Here is a 23,715-nt window from a genome sequence, read left to right on the forward strand (position 1 = left end):
CAATGGATTATATATACACTCATAGCACAAGTTAGAATTATGTGAATTCCTGTAATTACACATGCAATTTTTGGAGAAGTGGATAGAAATGTAAAACTTTATTTTGATTTATATATTTTATATAGTGTACTGTAGTGAATTTTTATTATAGCTGCATTCAGTTTAATTATACTGATGTCTGACTATAGTTTGTTTCATCAATCTTTTAAAATCAAACAGCTTATTCACAAGTTGCAAATTCAGATGAAATTCTGACTTGAATTTCATTGTAGATGTATTTTGAATTATCTGTGCTAAAATGCCTATAAAACTCTTTCGTCAGTTGGGAAACAGTAGATATTTTGAAAGACGTCACATTTCAAATAATCTTATTTTGAATTAATGAGGATATACAATAGTGGTTTTGCCATGTCACTTGTTTGGAGAGATCTGGATTTGAGTCTCATCACAGACTTGAGAAATTTCTAAATATTTCTTCATTTGAAGTTTGACAGTCTGTAGTCATTGTGGTATTCACCTGTGAATTATCCAGACTTTTCAGCCTTTGCAGCATTCATAATTGACTTGTCAAAACATGTTGTACAGGTACAAATTACACTCGCCTCTCTGCCACTACCATGAGAAGTGGTTTTGTAGCAGTAGTGGCAAATGATGCAAGAAAGCAACTTATATAGTTATCAGCCAAATAAAAATAAAAAACACTACACACTTCTACCATCCATACTCTCCAAGAATTTGTCTAGTTCTTCCTTGAATTTATTCAAACCATCCACTTCCATAACAACAGATGGAAGCTTGTTCCAACAAACATCTGCTGGCTAAAGGCAAATTTATGCACATCTATCTGGCAACCATCCTTCCTCAACTTAAATTTATGCCCCTTTGTGTGTAGTCTCAGCAACAGGAAGAATGCTATTCACATTCAGCTTATTCAATCCATTCAAAGCCTTAAACACCTCAATCAGATCGCCCCGCAGCTGCCTAGTCTTCAGAAGCTGCAATTTGCAGAACTGAAGCCTTTTTAGGTAAGAGCACCCTTTTGTTCCCTTCACCAATCTGGTTGCCCTTCTCTGCACCTATTCGAGCAGATCTATATCCTTCTTAGTGAGGCCTCCAGACCTGTATACAGTACTCAAGATGCATCCTAGCCCTGGCCTTCTACAAAGGGATAATCACCTTGTCCCTGCTAGCAAAGTTTCTGTATATCATCGACAAAACCCCATGAGCTGTTCTAGTAGACATGCTGTCAGAACAGCTCATGGGGTTCTTTCAATGATATACAGAAACTTCGCTAGCAGGGATCAGGAGGTGATTATCCCTTTGTACAAGGCCATGGTTAGGCCACATGACCATTGCAGTGGATGTCTCAAGAAGCCTCTGAGCAACACCTAGTCTTTATAGAACTGTGGTTAGTATGTCGAGTGGGATTTTGTAACTGCGTTACTTATCTAATATAATTGAGATTAAGATCAGTCAACCTTTTTGTTTTATAGTAAAAGCTTTGTTGTAATGTGGATTTCATGCAGGAATTAATATTTGCATTTTGCTAATTTATTTTGCTAGACTTTTAAACCCATCCACAATGAGGATAAGGTTCCTCTTGATAGTGATGAAGAGGGAGAGCGACCAAATAGGATTCATAGGGCTGATTCAAATGAGCGCATCAGTCCATCTGTTGCTCACAGTGAGTTGATTTTGTGTTTTAAATAAATACTTATATATTTGATTTGTATTTGTGTGGTAATGTTTTTTGTATATACAACAATACCTCACTTAGCACGGCTACAAACAGTATGGGTTTCACTATAACACAGTTTTCAGTTAAGTTTAAATTGAAAATTTACTGTACATATTAAAACTCATTCAATAGCCTAGACACGTACTCTACATATATGCTGCAGTGCAAACAGTATTGTCTCACGTGCATGTGCCAATAGTTCCCCTCAGGCAGTCAGCGGCAACTTGCAACAGTGTTCAGTATTCTCAATTTTATCCTGACAAGATGACGTGATAGCTTTTCATTTTACAATTTATTTTGTACCCCTTTAAATACGAAACAATGAGTGAAAAAAAGGAAAAGTAATTAAAGCAGAGGAGCTACTAAATGGCTTACATTAGAAAAAAAACTTGATATTATCAAGTGCAATGAAGATGGTGCATCATATGCTAAAATTGCACAGGAAAATGGAATGAATGAAGCATCAGTGCAAATGATTGAAAGAAGGATCAGTATAAAGAGCAAGGAATTTCTACAGCATCTTACATGGTGAAAGTGATAACTAAGCAATGAAGTTCACTACTGATTAATATGGAACATCTTTTATTAATATGGATAGAAGATTGTAGTCAAAAAATCATTCAAGCGAAAGCCATGCACTTTTATAACACGATGAAGGAAAAAGAAGAAAATGAAGAAGAGGAGACTAAAGAAATATTTACAGGCAGTCGTGGTTGGTTTTTATGCTTTAAAAATTGTGTTGGGCTTTGCAATGTTCATATCTCAGGTAAAATTGCAAGCGAAAGTTGCAAATCTCGCAACTTTCGCAAATCTGGGAAATCTTGCTGCTGCAAGATTTCCCAGTGAATTGAAAGACATCTTTGAAGGTGACTGACTACAAGGACAAACAAATTTTTAATGTCAATGAAACTGGGCTGTTCAGAAAACAAGGCCCAATCTAGATATAAAACATCAAAAGATCATTTAACACTTTTGTTGAGTGGAAACTCATCTGGGGATTTTAAATTGATGCATCTACTCGTGTTCAGAGCAAAAAACCCAAGAGCTCTAAAGGGTTGCATAAAAAGCACATTGCCTGTAATTTGGCGATCCAATAAGATAGCATGGATTACAAGAGAATTTTTTATAGAATCATTCACAAATTATTTTTGTCCAATGGTTGATCATTACTGCAAAGATGAAGGGATGGAGTTCAAAATTTTGTTGCTTTTAGAAAATGCTCCAGGCCATTCAACTGAAATTTCTAATCGCAATGAAAATAAAAATATGCTTTCTTCCACTTAACACAATGTCTCTCTTACAACCCATGGATCAAGGTGTAATTGCCTTGATCCATGGGTTTAAAAGGTATATTATCTGCAGCAAACTTTTTCTCAAGCGACTAAAGCCTCAACAGGAGTGGGATCATCATCTTTACGAACATTTTGTAAAAATTATAACATCAGGAATGTGATCGAAAGTATATCTGCATCTTGGCTAGAAATCACTGCCAACTGCATGCATTCTGTTTGGCAGCATGTTTTGCCCCATTTGGCAAATAGGCGCCTCCGTAGCCAGGTGGGAAGGAGCAGCGGTGCGTAGCACACGCTTCTTGATTAGACCAGGGTTTGAGCCCGAGACCACCAAATACAGAAGATGCGGAAAGGTCAGGCAATGACCACCGCATATCCCTGGAGCAATATGGCTTTAGTTGCTAATGCTCCTAAAAAAAAAAGCAAACAACAAAATTATACCTCAATCAGCATGGTTTCACATAACACGGTACAGTTTTGGTGCCAATTATCAGTGCTATGTGGGGTATTGCTGTATTTGAATGCTATTTTTCTTTATTTTGTTGATTCTATCCATTATTATTTTAAAACTTTTAAATTTCATTTAAATTCAGCATTTTCAAATTGTAAAATTACACTCAAATTTATCATTTGAACAGATTGACTACACCATTTCATGTTAAGTAAGATTGAGCCATTAGTAAAATCCACAAATCAATAATTGTATCGTGCCGGCTAATGTTTTGTCATTTAATTCAGTTTTAATACATTTTTTTTTCTTAATCTCTACAAATGGAACCAAATAGAATGAAAGTTTATTACAGTTAACTTTTATAAGTGTGACTTTTTTTTTTTTTTTACTTTTAAATTGAATTATACAATTATTTTTGCCTTTTAGGAATTATTGTTTTGATGCCATTTGCATGCTCTAAGGTTTGTGATACTTTCTGCAACTTCCATCGTCTGTAAATTTTCCTGTGAATTTGTACATTGTGACTAAGATATCACTTTGTGCAAATTATAGTTTTTCTCTCTTATTATTAACTAATCTCCAAATTTATAAGTTTAGAAATTATATAAGTGATTAAATATTATATTAATTGTATTAAATAGCAAGGTGAAAAAAAAAAGAAAAAAAATTTTGTTTAAATAGTAAAGATTGCAAGGTTATATATTTCAACAAAGGCATTGAAATAATTTGAAAATTGTATGCATCATTGCCTCTAAGTGCCTTGATAATACTTTTTCTACAGTGCATTGAAACATTATTCCCCTTCAATTTTTACATACTGTTTTGTCTTCTTTTTTTATATTTACTATTAGTGGAAAACGATGCAAGCAGACTTATACAACACACACACACACACACACACTTCTAGAAATTTGTCTAGTTGTTCCTTGAATTTATTCAAATTACCCACTTCAAAAATACCAAATGAAAGTTTATTCCAACAATCAATTACCCACTTCCTGAAAGAAAATTTCAACACATCTATCTTGCAACCATCCTTTCTCAATTTGAAGTTATGATCCCCATGTGTATAGTCTGAGCAGTAGGTAGTATGCCATTGGCATTTAGCTTGTTCAATCCATTCAAAGCCTTTAACATCTCAGTCAGATATCACTGGTGCCTCGCCTCCAGATGCTGTAGTTCACAGCATCTGGAGGCTAGTAAGAGCACACCTTTGTTTCCCTCCAATCTTATGGTTCTTCTCTGCACCTGTTTCAACAGATCAATATCCTTCCTAAAATGTGTGCCTTATACAATGAGATAATTACCCTCTTAACCTTGTTAGCAAAATTCCTGTTTATCATTGACAAAAACCCCCATGAGCTGTCCTAGCAGTCCATCTGCACTGCTCAGAGAACTTCATGCCTGACTGCCTGCTTACCCCCCCCAGGTCTTTTTCATTCTCCACCAGCCTGAGTGTTAGTACCATACAGTTGGTATGTTATTTTTGGATTACTGCTACCCATGTGCAGTACCTTGCATTTGTCAATGTTAAATTTCAACTGCCACTTCTCAGCTAATCTTTCTAGATGTTGTTGCAGTAGCATACCCTGATTACTGTCATTAACCACTCTCCAACTTTTGTATCAGCTTATATGATGAAGGATATATATATATATGCTGATATGCCTTCTTCAATATCATTAATAAATATAGAAAACAACAATGTGCTTACAACTATGGGGAACTCCACTAATAACAGTAGTTCAAGAAGAGCAGTGCGCATTGATAACCACTATTTGTCCTATTCCACTGAACATCTCTTCATCCATAGTCTTGTCAATAGTGGTATGGCAATAGGGACAAGTGATGTCCCTATTGCCATACCACTTCAAATTGTACAGCAGTCTTTAATGCGAAACAATGTCAAAAGCTTTTCTGAAATATAAGTATATGATGTCAAAATTATTTTTTGCATCCAGTTATTTTGTTTACTGCTTCTTAGTATCCAGACACATTGGTAAGAGGAGATCCCCTCAACAAATCAGTGCTGTGACTGTAGTATAACTGCATTTCTGTCTGAATAGCCCTGCATTACTTCTTTAACCAGTGACTCCATAATCTTCCCTAGAAAAGAAGTCAAGCTAATAGGCCTGTAATTAGATATGCATCGGGTCCTAAAAAACTTCTGGGTATAGGGTACTGGATGTTGCCGAATAATTTCCTGGTACTCAGTAAATAACTATTTGTGCTTATATGAGTTTTATGTGAAAACAATAATATGTTTAATTGTACATAGTGAATACTTTCCATGTAACAGTTCTCTCTCTGGGTTCGAATCCCGCCTAGGGCTTGGATCAGAGTACTGCAAAAACCTTTGGAGGTGCATTATGGCCGCAGAAGCCAATGCGCCAACAACTAACAAAGGGAAAAAAAAAAAAAAGAAAGAAAAAAGTTCTCTCTCTCTCTCTCTCTGGTATCTTTATTTCTTCTTGCAATACTTGAATGGTAAGGATGTACATGGCTTGTTGGAGAGAAACAGAGGTGGAAAGAGAATGTTACAGTTTGTTACAGAGAGCAAAAGATGCAAATCAGAGAAAATGGAGGGAAAGAGAAGAAAGCGACATAGCAAAAGATGGGAATGCTTTTTTTTTTTCTCTTGAAGGACAATAGATCAGTGAGAGTGTATTGAATACATCCCCAGTTATGTGTATAAAGGCATTTATGTTACTGACAATGTGCAAGTCTCTGCACAGCATAGCTGGGTTTTTTTTTTTATTTTTTTATTTATGCATAGCCAGAGAACTCCCTGGCTACAATACCAAAGTGCCTGCTGTTTCATAAGGTCAGTTTGCATCTCATCTAAGTCAGCTAAAGTCTATTATTGTTTATTTATATTCATTTTTTTACCCTTACAATAATGAGTTCTGTTTGGAGATTTTTTGAAATACCAACTGACGAAAAAACAAAAGGAGTATGCACATTGTGTGGTTCAGTCTTATCATGAAGCAGAAAATATGCAAAATTCTACGAAACATTAACATTAACGAAACATTTACGCTTCAAGCATCTGGATGCGTGGAATCAAATCAATATTGACAATATGAAGGCTAAGATTAAGAGACAATTAAATTACCTGAGTGCAGGATCATCACATTCACTTAAACAGCAGACATTGGTGCAGTGTGTAGATAAAGTTCAGTTATGGAACATTAATATTCCTAAGGCAAGTGATATTCATACAAAATTGGTGAAATTATGGCTCAGGACAACCATCCTTTTAGTATAGTTGAGAATGATGGTTTTATTAATTATTGGAACCTCAGTACCAAATACTGTCGAGAAAATGTTTTCAGATAATATTATTCCAAGTATTTACGATAAATGTTCAGAATTTAACTGGCTTTGAAGAATTGCAAATGAACCTTATCTCTTTGACATCCAATGTATGGACCTGTACAGAAAATAAAAGTTATTATAAGCCTTAGTGGAAATTGGATTACTGAAAATTTTAAGAATATGTGTGCTGTTTTGAATGCTCACCATTTTCCTGGAAGCCACACATTTATTGCCATTGGTAATGTATTAAAAGAAATGTTACAACTCTGGAACCGAGATGTTCAAACCATATACACATACTGTTTCAGGACAATGCACGTAACATGATAGGTAGAGCCATTGTTGCTGTACCTATCATGTAAGAGCGAATCTTGCTTCATGAAGTACCAACTCTACAGTTGGTACTTCATGATTGTATATTTTCCCAAAAATCAATTTCGGATCTAATATCTAAATGCTGCAATATTCTCACTCATTTTAATCACTCACAAGTAGCTTGTATGAAGCTGAAACAGATTCAAATCAACCTTTCACTTCTGTGACACAAATTAATATAGACATGGTTATGAGATGGAATTCGACATATCATGTGTTGAAGAGAATTTTTGATCAAAAATTTCTTTGATATATTTTTCTTCTAGTTTTGCTAATTGGAACTTCATTCTTGGTTTTTTATTTTTAAAATTTTACCAGCTTTATTTTTATTGTTCCTGTCAAGAGTATATACGCCTGCTACTCTATAGCTGGAAGCTATAGAGTAGCAGGCGTATATTTTTTGTCTTGATATAGAAGCATGAAAATTAAATATAGTAGAGTCCCGATTTTTCCAAGGTTCTGTGTTATCCGAGCTACCTCTTGGATCGATTTTTACATAAAGACTAAATTATGCCTTTAAGTGTTGTTGGTGTTCATATGTATGATGAGTAAGACTGTGCTGTGCTGTGCTGATTCACGGAATTTCGATGACTCATCTCCTTCCGCACTCGCCATGAAACTTAAACAGTTTTATCTGTCGGATTCAGTTTGACATCTCGTTCGGGTGATTTCTCTTTTGAAATCTGCTTAAATAAGTAAGCTGCTTAAATAAACATTATTGAAAAGTCTGCTGACGAGGCTACTAGTGACGGTCGTGTTCAAAGCCGCTAAGTGGATTTTTCTTATTTATTGATTTGAAATTATTGTTTTTCTAAAACTTTTGATTTAAATTTAGTAGTATAACATTATTTTGTGTTTTTTTGATTAATTTGGTGTATTTATTCTTTACTCGGCCTTGTAAAAGTATCGGTAAGGGTTTCCACGTGTTCGTAACTACCGTTACCGTTAGTAACTTTCCCGCCATTGTGATACCGTACTAGATAGCGTTAGTTGAACTTCGTTAGCAGTTAAATTGTACGTTTAAATAAATACATATAACGACTTAGATTACAAACGTAATATAATTAATAACATAACATAATAAATTAATAGAATCATGACTCAGACCAGAGCAGCAAAGCAAAAGGCTCAAGCTAATGGAAGTGCTGTGGCTCAGAGCAGAACTGAGGGGGGCAGTTGTCCTCTGACTCACAGTCTTATAAAATGCACTGTTTGCTTGATGTTTGCAGAGCAATCGGGTACGGGACATGATACTGCCAAGGGGGATGTCTTTGTGTGTGCGCGATGCAAGGAGTGTATCGATATCAGGCAACAACTCGGCGTTCTTGTGGGCCTATATGAGAGCTTGAAGGACAGGGTGGATGCCCTCGAAGAAACTAAATTGAGGGGCCCATCAAGCTCTCAGCTGCCCACATCAACGCCAGAGCTTGCACTTGGGCATCGCGTGACACAGAGACAACCCCTAAGGCAGAATGCGCTGGTCCCGAAGGAACTAGTAGTTGTTGGTGACTCTATTGTCAGGGAAACGGGGAACATGCTTTGTAAAAAAGATAGGTGGAACAGGACCAGGGTATGTCTGCCAGGGGCAAAGGTTGATGACGTTGTAGAGCGAATATCATCTTTTAAGGGCACAAAAGGTGATATAGTTGTACACGTTGGCACTAATAATATTAAGAGTAGGAGACCAGCAGAATTACTTAACAAGTACAGGTCACTGTTGAAAAAAAGCCATAAATTAGGGTTGAATTTGAAAGTGTCTGCAATTCTGCCCAGACACGATAGGAGGGAGTATATGATGAGAGCCTTGTCGATCAATTCGGCCCTGGAAAGATTGTGCAAGGCTCAAGGGGTAGAATTTTTTTCAGCCTGGACTGTACTTGTTAACAGGAGAGATTGCTTCTACAGGGATGGGATACACTTAAATAGAAAGGGTGCAAGAATATTTGCTGATGCTATCGAGGCAGTGTTAGGTGGGTCGGAAAACTGCTAGCTTGGGGGGATACAAGGACTAATAGATTAACAGTAGCCACTGGAAGAAGTGAAAGTGATTCTTGCACTGCTTCTATTGGAATGAGCAGAAGCCTGGAAAACAAGATGCAGGTTGTTTCAGAGACTGCTGGTAGTCATTGCAGTACAAGTAAACACATGGGTTGTGTTAGGGTAGCTAAGAATAGAAACAGGTGCAGGTATACTTGCGTGTACACCAATGCTAGGAGTTTAGTAAATAAATTTGATGAATTTGAGGTATTGCTCAAAACATCGAAGGCAGATATTGTTGGGATATCAGAGACGTGGTGTCACACAGATATAAGGGAAGCAGAACTGCAATTTGGGGAGTACAACGTCTACAGAAAGGATAGACAGGATAGGAAGGGAGGAGGGGTTATGCTATTAGTTAAGAAACACATAAAAACCAAGGAAGTGAAGCCAGTCGACATCGCTGGACAGTGCAGTGTGGAGTCAGTTTGGTGTGACATAAACATTGGGAGATCAAAATTGAGAGTAGGAGTGTGCTATAGGCCTAATGACTCTGGTGAGTATAATAAGGAACTGTACAGGGAAATAGAGTGGGCCAGTAAATCAGAGTGTCTTATAATGGGAGATTTTAATTTCCCAGATATTGACTGGAATTTGGGGGCTGGTTACTCACACACTAGCAGGACTTTTGTGGATTTATTGGATGATTGTTTTCTACATCAGCATGTTCGGGAGGCAACTAGAGGGAGTAATACTCTTGATTTGATTATCAGCAGTGATTCTTCATGCATTAAGAATCTGCAGATAAATGAACCACTAGGTGGCAGTGATCACAGTGTGCTGAAGTGGGATTTACTCAAAGAGGTAACTACCATTAGGGGTAAAGGGAAGGGTTATTGCTTCCGTAAAGGCGACTACGATGGACTGAGACAGTATTTAAATTCTATACAGTGGGACCAACTGATGATGTTACCAACAGCAAATTCAAAATGGGAAGCATTCAAAGAACTTATCTTGGAAGCAACTAGGCTTTACATACCAACTAAGAAATATTGTTCAAGGTTTAGGCCAAAATGGATGTCAGATGAACTAATGAGGCATATGGCAGAGAAGAAAAATGCATGGGATACATACAAATTAACACATGACACAGAAGCCTATGATAGATACAAGTTGATATGCAACCAAGTTACAAAGGAGGTTAGGCAGGCGAAGGCAGATTACGAGAAATCCTTGGCAAGGGATGCAAAGAAAAACAGCAAAGAGTTCTTTACTTATGTAAACTCTAGAAGGAAGGGGGTGAATCAGATTGGTCCACTTGATATTGATGGGTCAAGTGTTGATGATCCTGCTCAGGTAGCTAACAAACTAAATGAATATTATGCATCGACATTCACACACGAGGAGTTATTCAGCGAGGGGAATGCCAGAGGTGTATTCAACTCTAGCAGTAAGCTACAGAATCTTGAAATAACTGGGAGTAAAGTGGAGGAGAAACTGTTGAAGATAAACACAAGAAAGGCACCCGGGGTGGATGGGATCTATCCAGTTATATTAAAGGAGGCAGCAAAGGTAGTAAGCAAACCCTTAGCCATAATTATGAGAGCTTCCTTGGACTCAGGGGAGGTACCTATAGACTGGAAATGTGCAAATGTGACCCCAATTCACAAAGGAGGATCAAAGGCTGACACAAGTAATTATAGACCTGTGAGCTTAACTTCTGTTCCAGGAAAATTAATGGAGGCACTGGTTAAAGAAGCACTGCAGGATCATTTAGACAAGACTTCAGTTATAGCTCAGACACAGCATGGTTTTGTTAAGGGGAAGTCTTGCCTGACCAACTTGATTGGATACTATGATGCAGTCACAAAAGAACTGGATGCAGGGAATAACTTTGATATTATATACTTGGATCTTAGAAAGGCTTTTGATACTGTTGCACATGGAAGACTGCTACACAAATTGGAGCAGTGTGACATTGGAGGCAAATTGCTGCTATGGATAAAGGGGTGGTTGAGGGGGAGAAGACAGAGAGTGGTAATCAATGGACACTGCTCATCGTGGACTGATGTTATTAGTGGAGTCCCTCAGGGCTCAGTGTTGGGTCCATTATTGTTTTCTGTATTTATAAATGATATTGATGATGGTATATCGGGCTTAATGTCCAAGTTTGCAGACGATACAAAGGTTGGCAGGGTTGTCAAGGACACTACTGACACTATGCTGCTGCAACAGGATCTGGAAAGGTTGAGCAGATGGACTGAGAGGTGGCAAATGAAGTTTAACATTGATAAATGTAAAGTACTACACATGGGAAACAGCAACCCCAGAGCAACGTATCAACTCTGTGGTACTACACTGACAGTGGTAGAGAATGAAAGAGACTTGGGGGTGGTTGTGCAGGCAGATATGAAGTTCTCTGAGCAGTGCAGAAGGGCTGCAAGAGTAGCTCATGGAGTATTGTCAATGATATACAGGAATTTTTCCAGCAGGGATAAGGAGGTGATTATTCCATTGTATAAGGCGATGGTCAGGCCACACCTAGAGTACTGTATACAGCTCTGGAGGCCTCATTTCAAGAAGGATGTAGAGCTGCTGGAACGAGTACAGAGAAGGGCAACAAGATTAGTGAATGGAACAAAGGGGTGCTCTTACGAAGAAAGGCTTAAGTTTTGCAAATTACAGTGTCTGGAGACTAGGCACCAGCAAGGTGATCTGATAGAGGTGTATAAAGCCTTGAATGGTTTAAGCATGCTCAATGCTGATGGGATTCTTCCTCTAGCTCAGAAAAATCACCTGAGAGGGCATAAATTCAAATTGAGGAAAGACAGATGTAGGATCGACGTGCGGAAATTTGCCTTTAGCCAGCGGGTGGTTGGTTGGTGGAACAGACTTCCATCCCTTGTGGTGGAGGTTGATAGCCTAAATAAGTTTAAGGCTCAGCTGGACAGGTATTTTGAACGAACAGAGGGGTGAAGTGGAAGTGGGTTTTTTTTTTTTTTTTTTTGGCTGATGCTGCATAAGCTTGCTTTCTTGCATCAAATGCCTGTACTAATGCTAATGCTAAATCACCCGAACTCCGGCACGACAACCAGGTCAGTAGAGTTTACAATAAATCATCAGTACAAATATTTATCATATTTAGTAGTCACGGGCTTGAACCCCTGTTCACTCAAGGAACGCTTGCTATGCACTCTTACTCCTGACTACTCGACTACGTCAGACTTACCACTAGTTTATCGGTTTCACATAGCTTATTTATTTTTATTTTATGTACGATGAGTGTAAAACAGAAATGTGTCATGGTTTCATTAGAGACTAAGTTTGATGCCATCAAACGAGTAGACAAGGGTGAAACAATTAAAAAGCTGGCTAGAGAGCTAGGTGTAGGTGAAGTGACTGTAGGAGATTGGGTGAGAAATTGACAGAACATTGAAAAATGGTGTTCACAAAGATTGTCTGAGCTAGCGTGGGATGGTTAGATAGATGAAAAAAGATATGGAGTAAGACAGCTGAACATTGCTGGGGAAAAACTATCAGCTTGTCAGGAAGAAGTGCAGTCTTTTACCAAAAAGTTAGCAGAAGTCATTGAAGAGGAAGGTTTAAGTTTTTAATCAAGTTTACAACTGTGACGAAACAGGTTTAAATTATTGAATGCTTCCAACCAAAATGCTCACATCACAAGAATAAAAAGCAGTGCCCGGGTATAAACATAGTAAGGAGAGACTGGCAGTGTTGCATGTTCAAATGCTTCAAGAAGTCACAGGCATAAGTTGCTACTTATTGGAAAGGCTAAGAAACCAAGAGCCTTCAAACACACACTTGGAAAGTCTTCCTTGTAAGTATACTAACCAATCAAATGCATGGATGGATTTGTGTTTGTTGAAAAAATGGTTCCATGAAGTCTTCGTTCCTGCAACAAAGAAATTTATGGCAAAAAATAAACGCCCAGAAAAAGCATTGCTGCTTCTGGACAATGCACCATCTCATCCAGATGAAACTGAACTAGTCGCTGGTGACATTAAAACTCTTTTTTTTTTGCCTCCTAATGTAATGTCTGTAATCCAGCAACTAGATCAAAGTGTCCTGAAGACTTTGAAATGGAACTACAGGCGACGACTTTTAAAAAAACTCCTGGAAGATCTCGAAAATGGTGGAACTGTTGCTGAAAGCCTTAAAAATATAAACGTGAAAGATGTCATTTACTGGCTGGCAGAATCGTGGGAAGAAGTAAAAACATCAAGAAGTAAAAAACATCAAGCAGAATCATGGAGAGAAGTAAAAACATTTAGTACTCCTGAAGTCTTGGAAAAAAATTCTCAGTGAAACCCAGGAAAAAGACGAAGATAATCTTCCACTTATAGAGCTAATAAAAAATCTTCCAAATTCAGAACGTATTACGGCAGAAGCCATTCACGATTGGATGAATGAGGATGAGCAACAGGAGATGGCCGATGACATGATTATAAATTTAGTGAGTGGGGGAAAACAAGAGAGGGAAGACGAAGATGATGTGTGTCCAGGAGAAGGCTCGAAAATTTGCATACGAGGCCTAAATGTGATTGAGACTGCACTGCAATACATCGAACAGCAGAATGACAGTACGCCCACCGATCTACTGTTGTTGAGATGCCTGAGAAACATTGCAGCAAACAAGCAAGGAACTTTGAAAGACTTTTTTTCTAAGGCCAGATGCTGTAATCATGATGATGCACGTACAGTACATGTATTGTATATTACAATACTATGTAAGTAAATAAACACAGGCTAAGATAAAGAAAGCCCAAATGAGAAGCATGGAAAATTTAGGCAAAGTTTAGCCATGAAATTACAGTATACAGTAAACCCCCGCTATTTGTGGTACCTGTATTCACAGTTTCACGTATTCGTGGTCGCTGATTGAATATAAAATGAAACCTAACAAAATGTGAATTTTAAAGTAGCGTGAACATTTTCTGCCATAAAAAAACATGGGCGTGGCTAAAACTATCTTTCCCGGTCAAAACAGCGCTCAGTGGGTGGGGGTGACAAATTCATGAGCATGGATGTTTCTTGCTAATTCTTGTTCAGTATGTGTTATGGAAAGGTTCGTCGTTTGCTTTTAATTTATATGCTTATAAATTGAATAAATTTATCAATTTATAAATTGATATGCTTACAAAAGTGATAAATCTACCGTTTTGCAGTGTAAAACACTTTTTCGAGCATGTTAACGGAAGAAAGTGACTTTATTGTGGACAAGTTCTTTCTAACCCGTACAAAAATATGGCTACGAATAACAAGGGAAATGTGAAAAGATCAAAGAAGGTGATGACATTAGCGAATAAAATTGAGTTATTAGACAGAATTTCTAATGGTGAAAGTATCTCCTCGGTGGCAAAACATTATAAAATCAATGAGTCAACGGTACGATCAATCAAAAAATCGGAAGAAAAAATCCACCGTAGTGTCCGTGAAAACGCGTTAATTGCTTCAAAAATTTGCTCTGTAACTCGTGATGTCAAATTAGAAAAAAATGGAAAAGGCTTCTATCCACAGAAAAATCTGTGGATAGAAGACCGAACTCAAAATAAAATTCCATTAAGTTCACTCATCATTCATGAAAAGGCAAAACACCTTTATCAACATTTTAGCGAAACTGATGATAGCACTGGTGGGATAAGTTTTTTAGCTAGCAAAGATGAAAGATTTGTTTGAAAATTCTAATAAATATTACATTTAATATTAAATTGTTTCTTATTTTCATTTCAATGCCATATGCTTGCATTTCATTATGTACTGTCTATGTACATAGTCATATTATGAAGGTACATATAATACATACATAGACAAAATTTTAGACTAGTTTTTCTTATATATTTTATACTTTGGAACGGAACCCCTTTATTACTATGGGAGCCTTTACCCAGTATTCGCGTTTTCAGTATTCGTGGCATTTCTCAGGAACGTAACTCCCGTGAATAGCGGGGGTTTACTGTACTGTACTTTGCCGTACCGCACTTGTAGTGTTGCTTGCTCGGTAAACAGATGGTGAATATTATCAGTCTGTAGTAGAAGTTGAGAACAATATATTGATTGATGTACTGATTGGTGCATGAACAGAACAAATTATTACATCAGTTTAGTCATTGGTTGGCATTATGACGTGTATTAATGAATAAAGAATGGTGCATAATTAGTTTCAGAATGAAAGGCATATAGATAATATTAGCGATGAATCTTTTGAAGTTGGAAGAAATTTGTGCGGAAAAATGAAACGTTGCTTCAACTTCCTCGATGTTTTGATGAAATCTAAATTAATAAGCCTGAAACTGTACTGTTTTAAGGCAATAATTATTTTAAACTAATTGAATCACGAACGGAGTCAAGTGGAAAGTTCTGGCATTGTAAAATATGTTCTGCCCATGCGTGTCTTAAAAAAAAAAAAAAAAAAAAAAAAAAAAAATTACAAAATAAAAATGCGTTAATAATAAACAAATTATCCTCTAGTCCACCCATGATTCTATAGGAAAAAGGTCAGGTTACTCCTCCAATTTGGAAGAGGTTCAAGCTCCCATGGGATTCAATATCTACTCCTGACTGATAACAGCCACAGTCTGTTTACCGAGGGAGCAACAATACAATGCCATCATGGCAAACTAGTTCCACTGGTAAACCACTCCAAAATTTGCCATACTTGTCGTGTGGGCTTTCTTTACCTTCGCCATAAACACAATTACAGTATGTAATTACATACATACATGTATTCTTTTTCTTACAGTACATATTCTTCCTTAATGGCAGGTATGAGGGAGATCCTAGAGGGGAGGGGAACATTGTTGCAAGGTCAGTATACGAAAATTTTCCATGTTAACCGAGTTTGACAGTATCTGAACTGTTTTTGGCCACATTAGCTCGGATAATCGGGACTCTACCGTATATATAATTGTCTCGCTTCTATATCTAGTTATGAATCTGGCTTAGCAAAATTTAAAAGAAAGTCCTTAAAGATTTCTATTCTTTCAGGGCTTTCTTTGTATCAATATTTAGCATTTATGCTAAATATTGATACAACGAAAGTATCCCCTTACTTTGTTCATCGCTCTCATTTATGTTTCCAGCATGAATTATATTGGTTGGTTGGTTGTGTTAGGGTTTAATGATGCGTGGACTACGTTGGTCATAATGTTACAATGAATTATGTATTTGCCAGATGTCAGTCTGATTTTGGCATTTATATTCCATCTTGGTTCACTAATTTCCAGGGTATGTATTTTATATTTCCTCATTTCTTGACTCCCCAAATGCCAAGCGAGTGATCACAGTGATTTCCAAAGCAATTTGAAAGCATCTTCTCTCCATTTGACTGATAAAAGAGATTATTAAGTATTTTCATTTACAAAGTTATTTTATTTTTGTCTCCTTCCAAATAAAGAATTAAGCTTCTTATTAGAAACGATAGAAACCTTCCCCTTGTATATATAACTAACTTCACTAACCACTAATCTCTTATCACTTTGTCACTGGTAGCATCACTCCTGCCTGCAGGTGGTGGGGGCTGGTAACCTGAGTATAAAGCCAATACTCAGGGTAAAAAGGAGCAAACATGGATCCCTTAATCTCATTGACTGTGCAGCCTGTAAGTTCACACCTTGACCATCAATCATTGCAACCAAAAAAAAATCAAAAAAGATTATTCTTCACCAGACCTACCTGCTTTCCTAATCATACATTCATTGTCAACGAAACCTCTTAATATCGTATCTTTTTTTCTTGTGCAGAAGAGCTTAGAGGCTGTAGCAGGTACTCCTAAAATAGTTAAACTACTCTGCTCAGGAGATCTCCTTGCGGAAACATCCCATTCCAACCATTCAAGACAGCTCCTGAAGCAAACGACTTTTGGAGGCCTTTCCATTTCTTTAACTCCACACAGAACTTTAATCACCTCTAAAGGAATTATTTCGGAATGGGACCTTAATGTTCCTGAGGCAGAAATTGCTTATTATTCAATGCCAAAAGAATAATGACCAAACAGGATGGTGTTTTTGCCTCCACAAGGAATATTATTCTTATCTTCAGCACCCCAAATCTCCTTGCATTGGTGAAAGTTGCCTACCTTTCTTGCAAGATCTGCCTATATATTCCAAATCCATTTTGAGGTCTTCAAATATCAGAAATATGGGCATTCTCAAATGGCATGTCAAGGTATGCAGTTATTTGCCTTTTGTATTGCTCAAAAGACCACTCCCACTCTGAATGGACAGCTGTAACACCACAAAGTCTGAACTGTCAGGGTGCTCACCCTGCATATTCCAAAGCTTGTGAATACCGGTAAGAAAATTCTAAAGTACAAGATAGAGAGAAAAATGCCTTGTACCAAGAAGCATGCAAACAGAAATTAAACCTGATGCCTTCCAAATCATATACCATATACTCAAAAACACTAGTTTTCAGCACAGACTGATATTACAATTCCTCCTAAAATATTTCTTTCTTAGTGGGCCAGATCTTTCCTCATGGATGGCAAGACACTAACAGTAACAAAAACAAGAGTACATTAAATTTTACCAATGCCAACCCACCTGACTGATGCTGCCATTTCAGAATCTTTGACAAAGAAGAAAGATCCAAATCATAAATATGGCATAAAAAATTAAACCAAAAAATGTAAATAGATACAGTTCACCTACTACATGCTGATGACAAGATGGATGTTGGTAATCCAGTATTTCTGATTTCTTAAGCCTCTATAATTCCACTGAATGATTTTCTGCTTTATGCAGAAAATCATTCAGCGGAATTATAGAGGCTTAAGAAGCAACTTAAATAAACTAATATATTTAGTACACCGGCATGATTCTGCCAGTCTCCATCTTGTCTACATTTATGTCCCACCAAACATATCATGCTGCACCGCAGAACTTGACAATTTACTAAATCAACTGCCCCACCCCGTACGGCTTTTAGGTGATCTAAATGCACATCACCCTTTGTGGTGTTTTTTTGAACATGGATCATAGAGGACAGATGATTGAAACTGTACAGGACAATCATCAGCTAAAATAACTGAACACAGGAATACACACACATTCACCTCCCCACAGGATCTAGCTCTGCTGTGGACCTGTCCATTCTAATCCATTAATCCTATCATTGAGTGGACCGTATTAAACGACCTTGATATCAGTAATCACTTTCCTATAATTTGCAAAATACTGATGGATACAGACTATGCCTGCAACCAACAAATTACCTGGAATTTTCACCAAAGTAGCTGGGAACAATTTCCCAATATAATCCAATTTGATATCACTTGATCCTTACTAGTTCTATTAATAATGGCACTATGCATATAGTAGAACTGCTGCTTGGGTCTGCTTACAGTACAATACCAAAATCAAATGCTACCAAACAACAATATAATGGTTGGTTGACAAGGGTTTGCTTTCTTGCCAACAGGAAGCAAAAAAGCATGGAACATTTTTCACCAAAATTCTTAAGACGGGTTCTATCCAAAGGTATAGAAATACCCATGACAATATCCATAAGACTATTAGATTTAGTTTTAGACACCAAACTAAATTTTCATAAACAATTCCTACCTGTGAACTGTGTGCCTTCAGAAATTAAATATCTTTCATGCACTATCTTCAACATCTTGCGGAGTATCATATGATAACACCATCCAATACAGTACCCTTTAATCTGCACTAGGTGCCTACTGAACCTCACCCGTTCACAGCTTATATGTAGAAGCATGTGACACCCTGCTTTACTTTAGAAAACAAAGCATACTTTGCCATTACACTGAAAAAATAAGAAGTCTTCTACCAACCTCTTTGGCCAAATACTTTCATAAAATACTTTGAATCTAAGCCTAATGAACCTAGACTTGCTGGGATATTCCTTCGAGAATTAACATAATTGGAAAATTGATCTTAACAACGTTGAGGAAAACACAAAATATGCCTTTATCCCTGTGGGATAGACATGAGTTAGACGTTGCTCTAACTCATTTTTTGTTCGGTGGACAAAAAATACCATTCCATCACATAACATCCAGCAACTACATGCTAATCATGCCTCAGAACACACTGGGAAACTTGTAATCTATACAGATGGTGCTAAGTCCCAGTCACATGTAGGTGCAGCAACTGTATTCCCATCACATGTCTCAAAATCCGTCCCAGTTGAGTGTAGCATATTCTGCATTAATGTATTCTGATTCACTCAGTGCCATATCAGCCATACAGGGTAAACGTCCTGCTTACCATCCCCTCTTTCAAGAAATTGGCATCCTAATCAATATAATCTCTGTCAAAAAATCATTCTGAATTTGCGCAATCCCAGGACACTCTGGAATAGCAGGCAATGACAAAAACAGATAATGCATCACAGCCACCAAACAAAACGACATAACCCCTGGCTTGTAGCCGTGAAGGGTATTGTGTACAGCATGTGCCCTTTGTATGCAGTAAAGAATTCTTCTTCTCTTATGATAGTTCTTTCCACTGATGTTTGACCAATTAGAAGAGCAGCTAAAAACAGATGGGCCCAGGCATGGAGAAACTAAACCAACAATAAATTAAAAGGAATAAAACCTAATCCACAAATATGAAATCCACCATCAGGAAAAACTGCAGAGAAGTCTGCTTGCTAGACTAAATTGACCACACACACACACACACACACACACACACACACACACACACACATCTTACACATTATTATCTCTCAGTTAATGAAAATCCCCCAGTCTGTTCCCAGTGCCAATTTAAAATTTTAGTAAAACACATTCTTTTGGTATGCCCTCGGTTCAGAAATTTCAGATCACCATGCTTCTAGAGTCCATGTAATAATCAGAATGCATCCTATGCTTCAATAGATATTAGGTAACTCTGCAAATCTGGAAGAGCTGTTTAATTTCATTCAGGAACTCGGATTTGATAAACAGATCTAAATATTGCTATTCTAAATATGATTTTTTTAGTCTAGGAAAAGGGATGTCACATGTTATCTACAAAAACTGGGTCTTTAATTAATATACTGCAATTGACAGAAATGGTATGGTTTCCCTTTCAGAGGTAAGAATTTACTTTTGAAAGTTTCCCATATGTGAAGGTTAAATGGGGAGAAATTATGACCCGACAGCAGTTAATTTCAGATAATTCCTGTTTATAAAAAAATACTTTAATTGAATATACCTCAGAAGAGAATACAAAGCCCAATGGTTTTCAAACATTTTGTAATGGTGTCTCCCTTCACTTTTGAATAATTAAATTTAACACGAACGTTTTTTTGTGCTCTCCAACTAGAGGTTCCTCTGTGAGAAGTATTATGTAAATGTTGACTTTTGCTGATTTCAGTTTTGAAATTAGTGTTTTGCCATAAAATTTTTTGTTTGATGCCATGGATTATCTGAAACTACAGTGTCAGATAACCCATGATATGTTGAGGTTGTATTTTTTTTTTTTTTCCTCCCCAAGTCGCTTATAGAAATGAAAAGAAATTGTTAATAAAATCACTTCTTGCTACTGATTTAATTTAAAATTCTTTTTGTATTATAGATACTTCATTAATCTTTCTTGTGTTTTTAGCACAAAGAAGACACATGAGAACTCCGTCTCCTGCTCCCCCTCTCTTGTCACCCATTTTAGAAGCAGAAGTTATAACTGGTACTGATATCATTACATGGAAACATCGATCAGTTTCCCAACAATCCTTACGTACTCTAGAAGAATGCGAAGAAGATGAAATCACTTCTGATTTAGTATTAAATACTAACATTAATCAAAATAATTGTGAAGGAAGAGGAATCAATAGGGACTTCAGTGGTAGCCTGAGTAATCTCTTTTTGCCTTCAAGACAAGATGAAGTGGAAGAAGTGCAGATTGAAAATAATAATTCCTGTGAAAATATACAAGACAACTGTGTTCATGAAGTCCACATTATTCCATCACATTCTTCTCAGATATATAAAGAAAATAGTATTCTTCCAAAGACTTCTGAAGTAAATGATAACCAAAGTGCTACAACGGATGAGGAGCAGTGGGCCTTTTCAGCAAACAATGAAACTATTAATTTAAAGGATGACACATTTTATAGAAAATTAAGTATGCAAGATAACTGTAAAACAACACACAATAAGCTCACAAGATGTCAATCAGAAAATGAATTGAAGTCATTTCACCGAGTTGCCACACTCCAACGAAGGCTGTCAGAGGATTATGATGTATGGATGTTAAGTGAAGATGATATTGCATCTTCTTTAAATTCCCAGATATATTCTGATTCTTCAAGAGGTTTATCTGCTGCAACCTTATTTTGTGCAGAAGATGCCAATGAACAGACAGAATTTCCTGAAGTTTCATTTATAGACACAAAAGGCTTTGGCCATCATGTTCCAAATCATACATTTGTACACCATCCCAATTCACTGATCACAGATAAAAGGACATCTAAGGTGCTTAGTCATAGGGCTGTAAAATTTCCAAATGCTTTTCATGCATAATGCAATAATGTGCTGTGCAGCAAATACCCAAAGTAGTTCAATTTATTGTTGAATGGTTTTTATACAAAATATATCTGATCTCGAAAATAGTGAATTAGGTATTTAAAGTGTACTGCCAATTCAAGCATCAACTAAATTTTTGTTTGCCTGTTCAGTGTTCAAAGTCCTTTTGATTGTAAATCTTTTTTAAAATATTGTATATTTACATGACATAAATGAACAGCAAATAAATTTGCATTCTTCTATTATATCTTTCGAACAGATAGCTTTGTTTGTATAATACAGCACTGTGAGAGAACAACAGTTGCAGTAAATTTTATATGTTATGTACAGTATTGTGATGGTTAAAATTCTTACTTTTAATATGAAAAAATCCATAGTTCATTTTTTCATACCTACCCAAATAAAAACATGAGATGTTCCTAAAAAATATTGGTTTGATAGGATTTTTTTTCCCTCAAACTACTGTGTTCTTTAAGAATCATTGTGATTTGATTAAAAATATTTATCAGTACATTGAGTTTGTATTCTAGTTTTATGGTCATCTTTACAAATAATATACAATCATAAAAATCACTGTTTTCTCCGTTAATTTCATTAAAAGCAGCCACATAAATTACTGAATCTTGGAATTCAACAAAAAAATGGCAGTGAGCAAACAAATTATATAAGGACAGCGCACGACAACAAAAGAATTTACTATTCCAAACTGTCCAAAAGGAGCATAAATAAAATGATTTATGCCCTTTTCACCAGTACACCAGTGATGCTTTTAAACTAAACTGAGCACAGGGAGCAACTTTCCCATTGAGTAAAATCAATTGATTCATTTGGAAATCATAAATCCAAATGGTAATATGTAGTCCAATTTTAACATAAAATTCAAAAATTTCAACCCAAAAAAAATTTTTTGTCTGGACAAAAAAAATGTCCAGACAAAAAAACAGCCTAAACCTAAAAAGTGAGATACCTGGTACCTTTTAATTGAAACATCCTATATAGCAGTAAGTACTAGTTTCTTTTGTGACACAGAATCACAAAGTAGTGACTGTATTTTGTGTGTTCTTTTCATTGTTTCAGTCAATGGCCAGTGGAGGGCTGCAGCACGAGTAAGCAGAGTCCATATCCATAATCAGTTCTGATGAAGTAAGAGCTATTGCCATATTCCAAGTTACCTCATTCGATTTAGTTGTTCTCAAAAATGAAAGTGGCCATTTTAGAAAGGTTTGAGAATTTTTCATCCATGCCCAGAACAGAGAAGAACAATTTTTGCCAACAAAAATTGTTCTCAGAAAATGACACAATTCTAAAAAACTTGGAACTAAAATGTATTACGGAAAAGGCCTTGTTTAGGTTAGGTTAAAATTTCAACGCTTATCTCTTGTTTTCTAATGAACTTGTCCTTTTCTTTTCTCAAGACAAAACGTGACATATATAGTTTAGTGCTATGCTATGGTCACTGACCAATGCATACCACTGAATTATTTATGTGGAATCTTTTTCCCTAAGCCACGCCATCGTGAACACATAGTATTATAACTTGCCCTACACATAAAAATTATGTTGTTTGTTTGGTGTTTAGGAGCATTAGCAACTAAGGCCATATTGCTCCAGGAATATGCGGTGGTCATTCCCTTGACCTTTCCGCATCCTCCGTATTTGGTGGTCTAATCAAGAAGTGTGTGTGCTACGCACTGCTACTCCTTCCCACCTGGCTACGGAGGTGCATAAAAATTAATGAAAAATTCCATAGTAAAGAGGTTTAATCATGAAAAGAAACTTGATTACTGGAAACTTTTCAGAAGTAGTGATGATTTTAGACTAAATCAAGCATGGAGAAAACTTTCCCATTGAGAAAAATATGGATAATACTAACATGTCATGTAATATGAGCATTAGCATTAATAGAGGCATATGATGCAAGAAAGCAAGCTTATACAGCATCAACCAAAAAAAAACCCCATTTCACCCATCCATTCACTCCAAACATTTGCCTACTTTTGCTTTGAATTCATTGAAGCTGTCAACTTCTACAATGACAGATGGAAGTTTGTTCCAGCAATCAACCAGCTGG

The 23,715-nt window shown here is 36.7% G+C and overlaps 1 protein-coding gene across 1 annotated transcript in view; it reads left to right on the forward strand.

The window, feature by feature from the left end:
• Window positions 1–21,761, forward strand: part of LOC150082829 (uncharacterized) — a 212,899-nt gene extending 191,138 nt beyond the window's left edge. Inside the window, exons 11-12 of the mRNA XM_090376841.1 lie at window positions 1,564–1,684; window positions 20,728–21,761. Coding sequence (XP_090232967.1) covers window positions 1,564–1,684; window positions 20,728–21,641 — 1,035 coding nt within the window. The 3' untranslated portion in view covers window positions 21,642–21,761. The remainder of the gene's footprint in view (window positions 1–1,563; window positions 1,685–20,727) is intronic.
• The last annotated feature ends 1,954 nt before the right edge of the window (window positions 21,762–23,715 follow it).

The sequence above is a fragment of the Mastigoproctus giganteus genome, chromosome 7 (assembly GCF_048544385.1).
Source record: "Mastigoproctus giganteus isolate SK-2022 chromosome 7, ASM4854438v1, whole genome shotgun sequence".
Lineage (NCBI taxonomy): Eukaryota > Metazoa > Arthropoda > Arachnida > Uropygi > Thelyphonidae > Mastigoproctus > Mastigoproctus giganteus.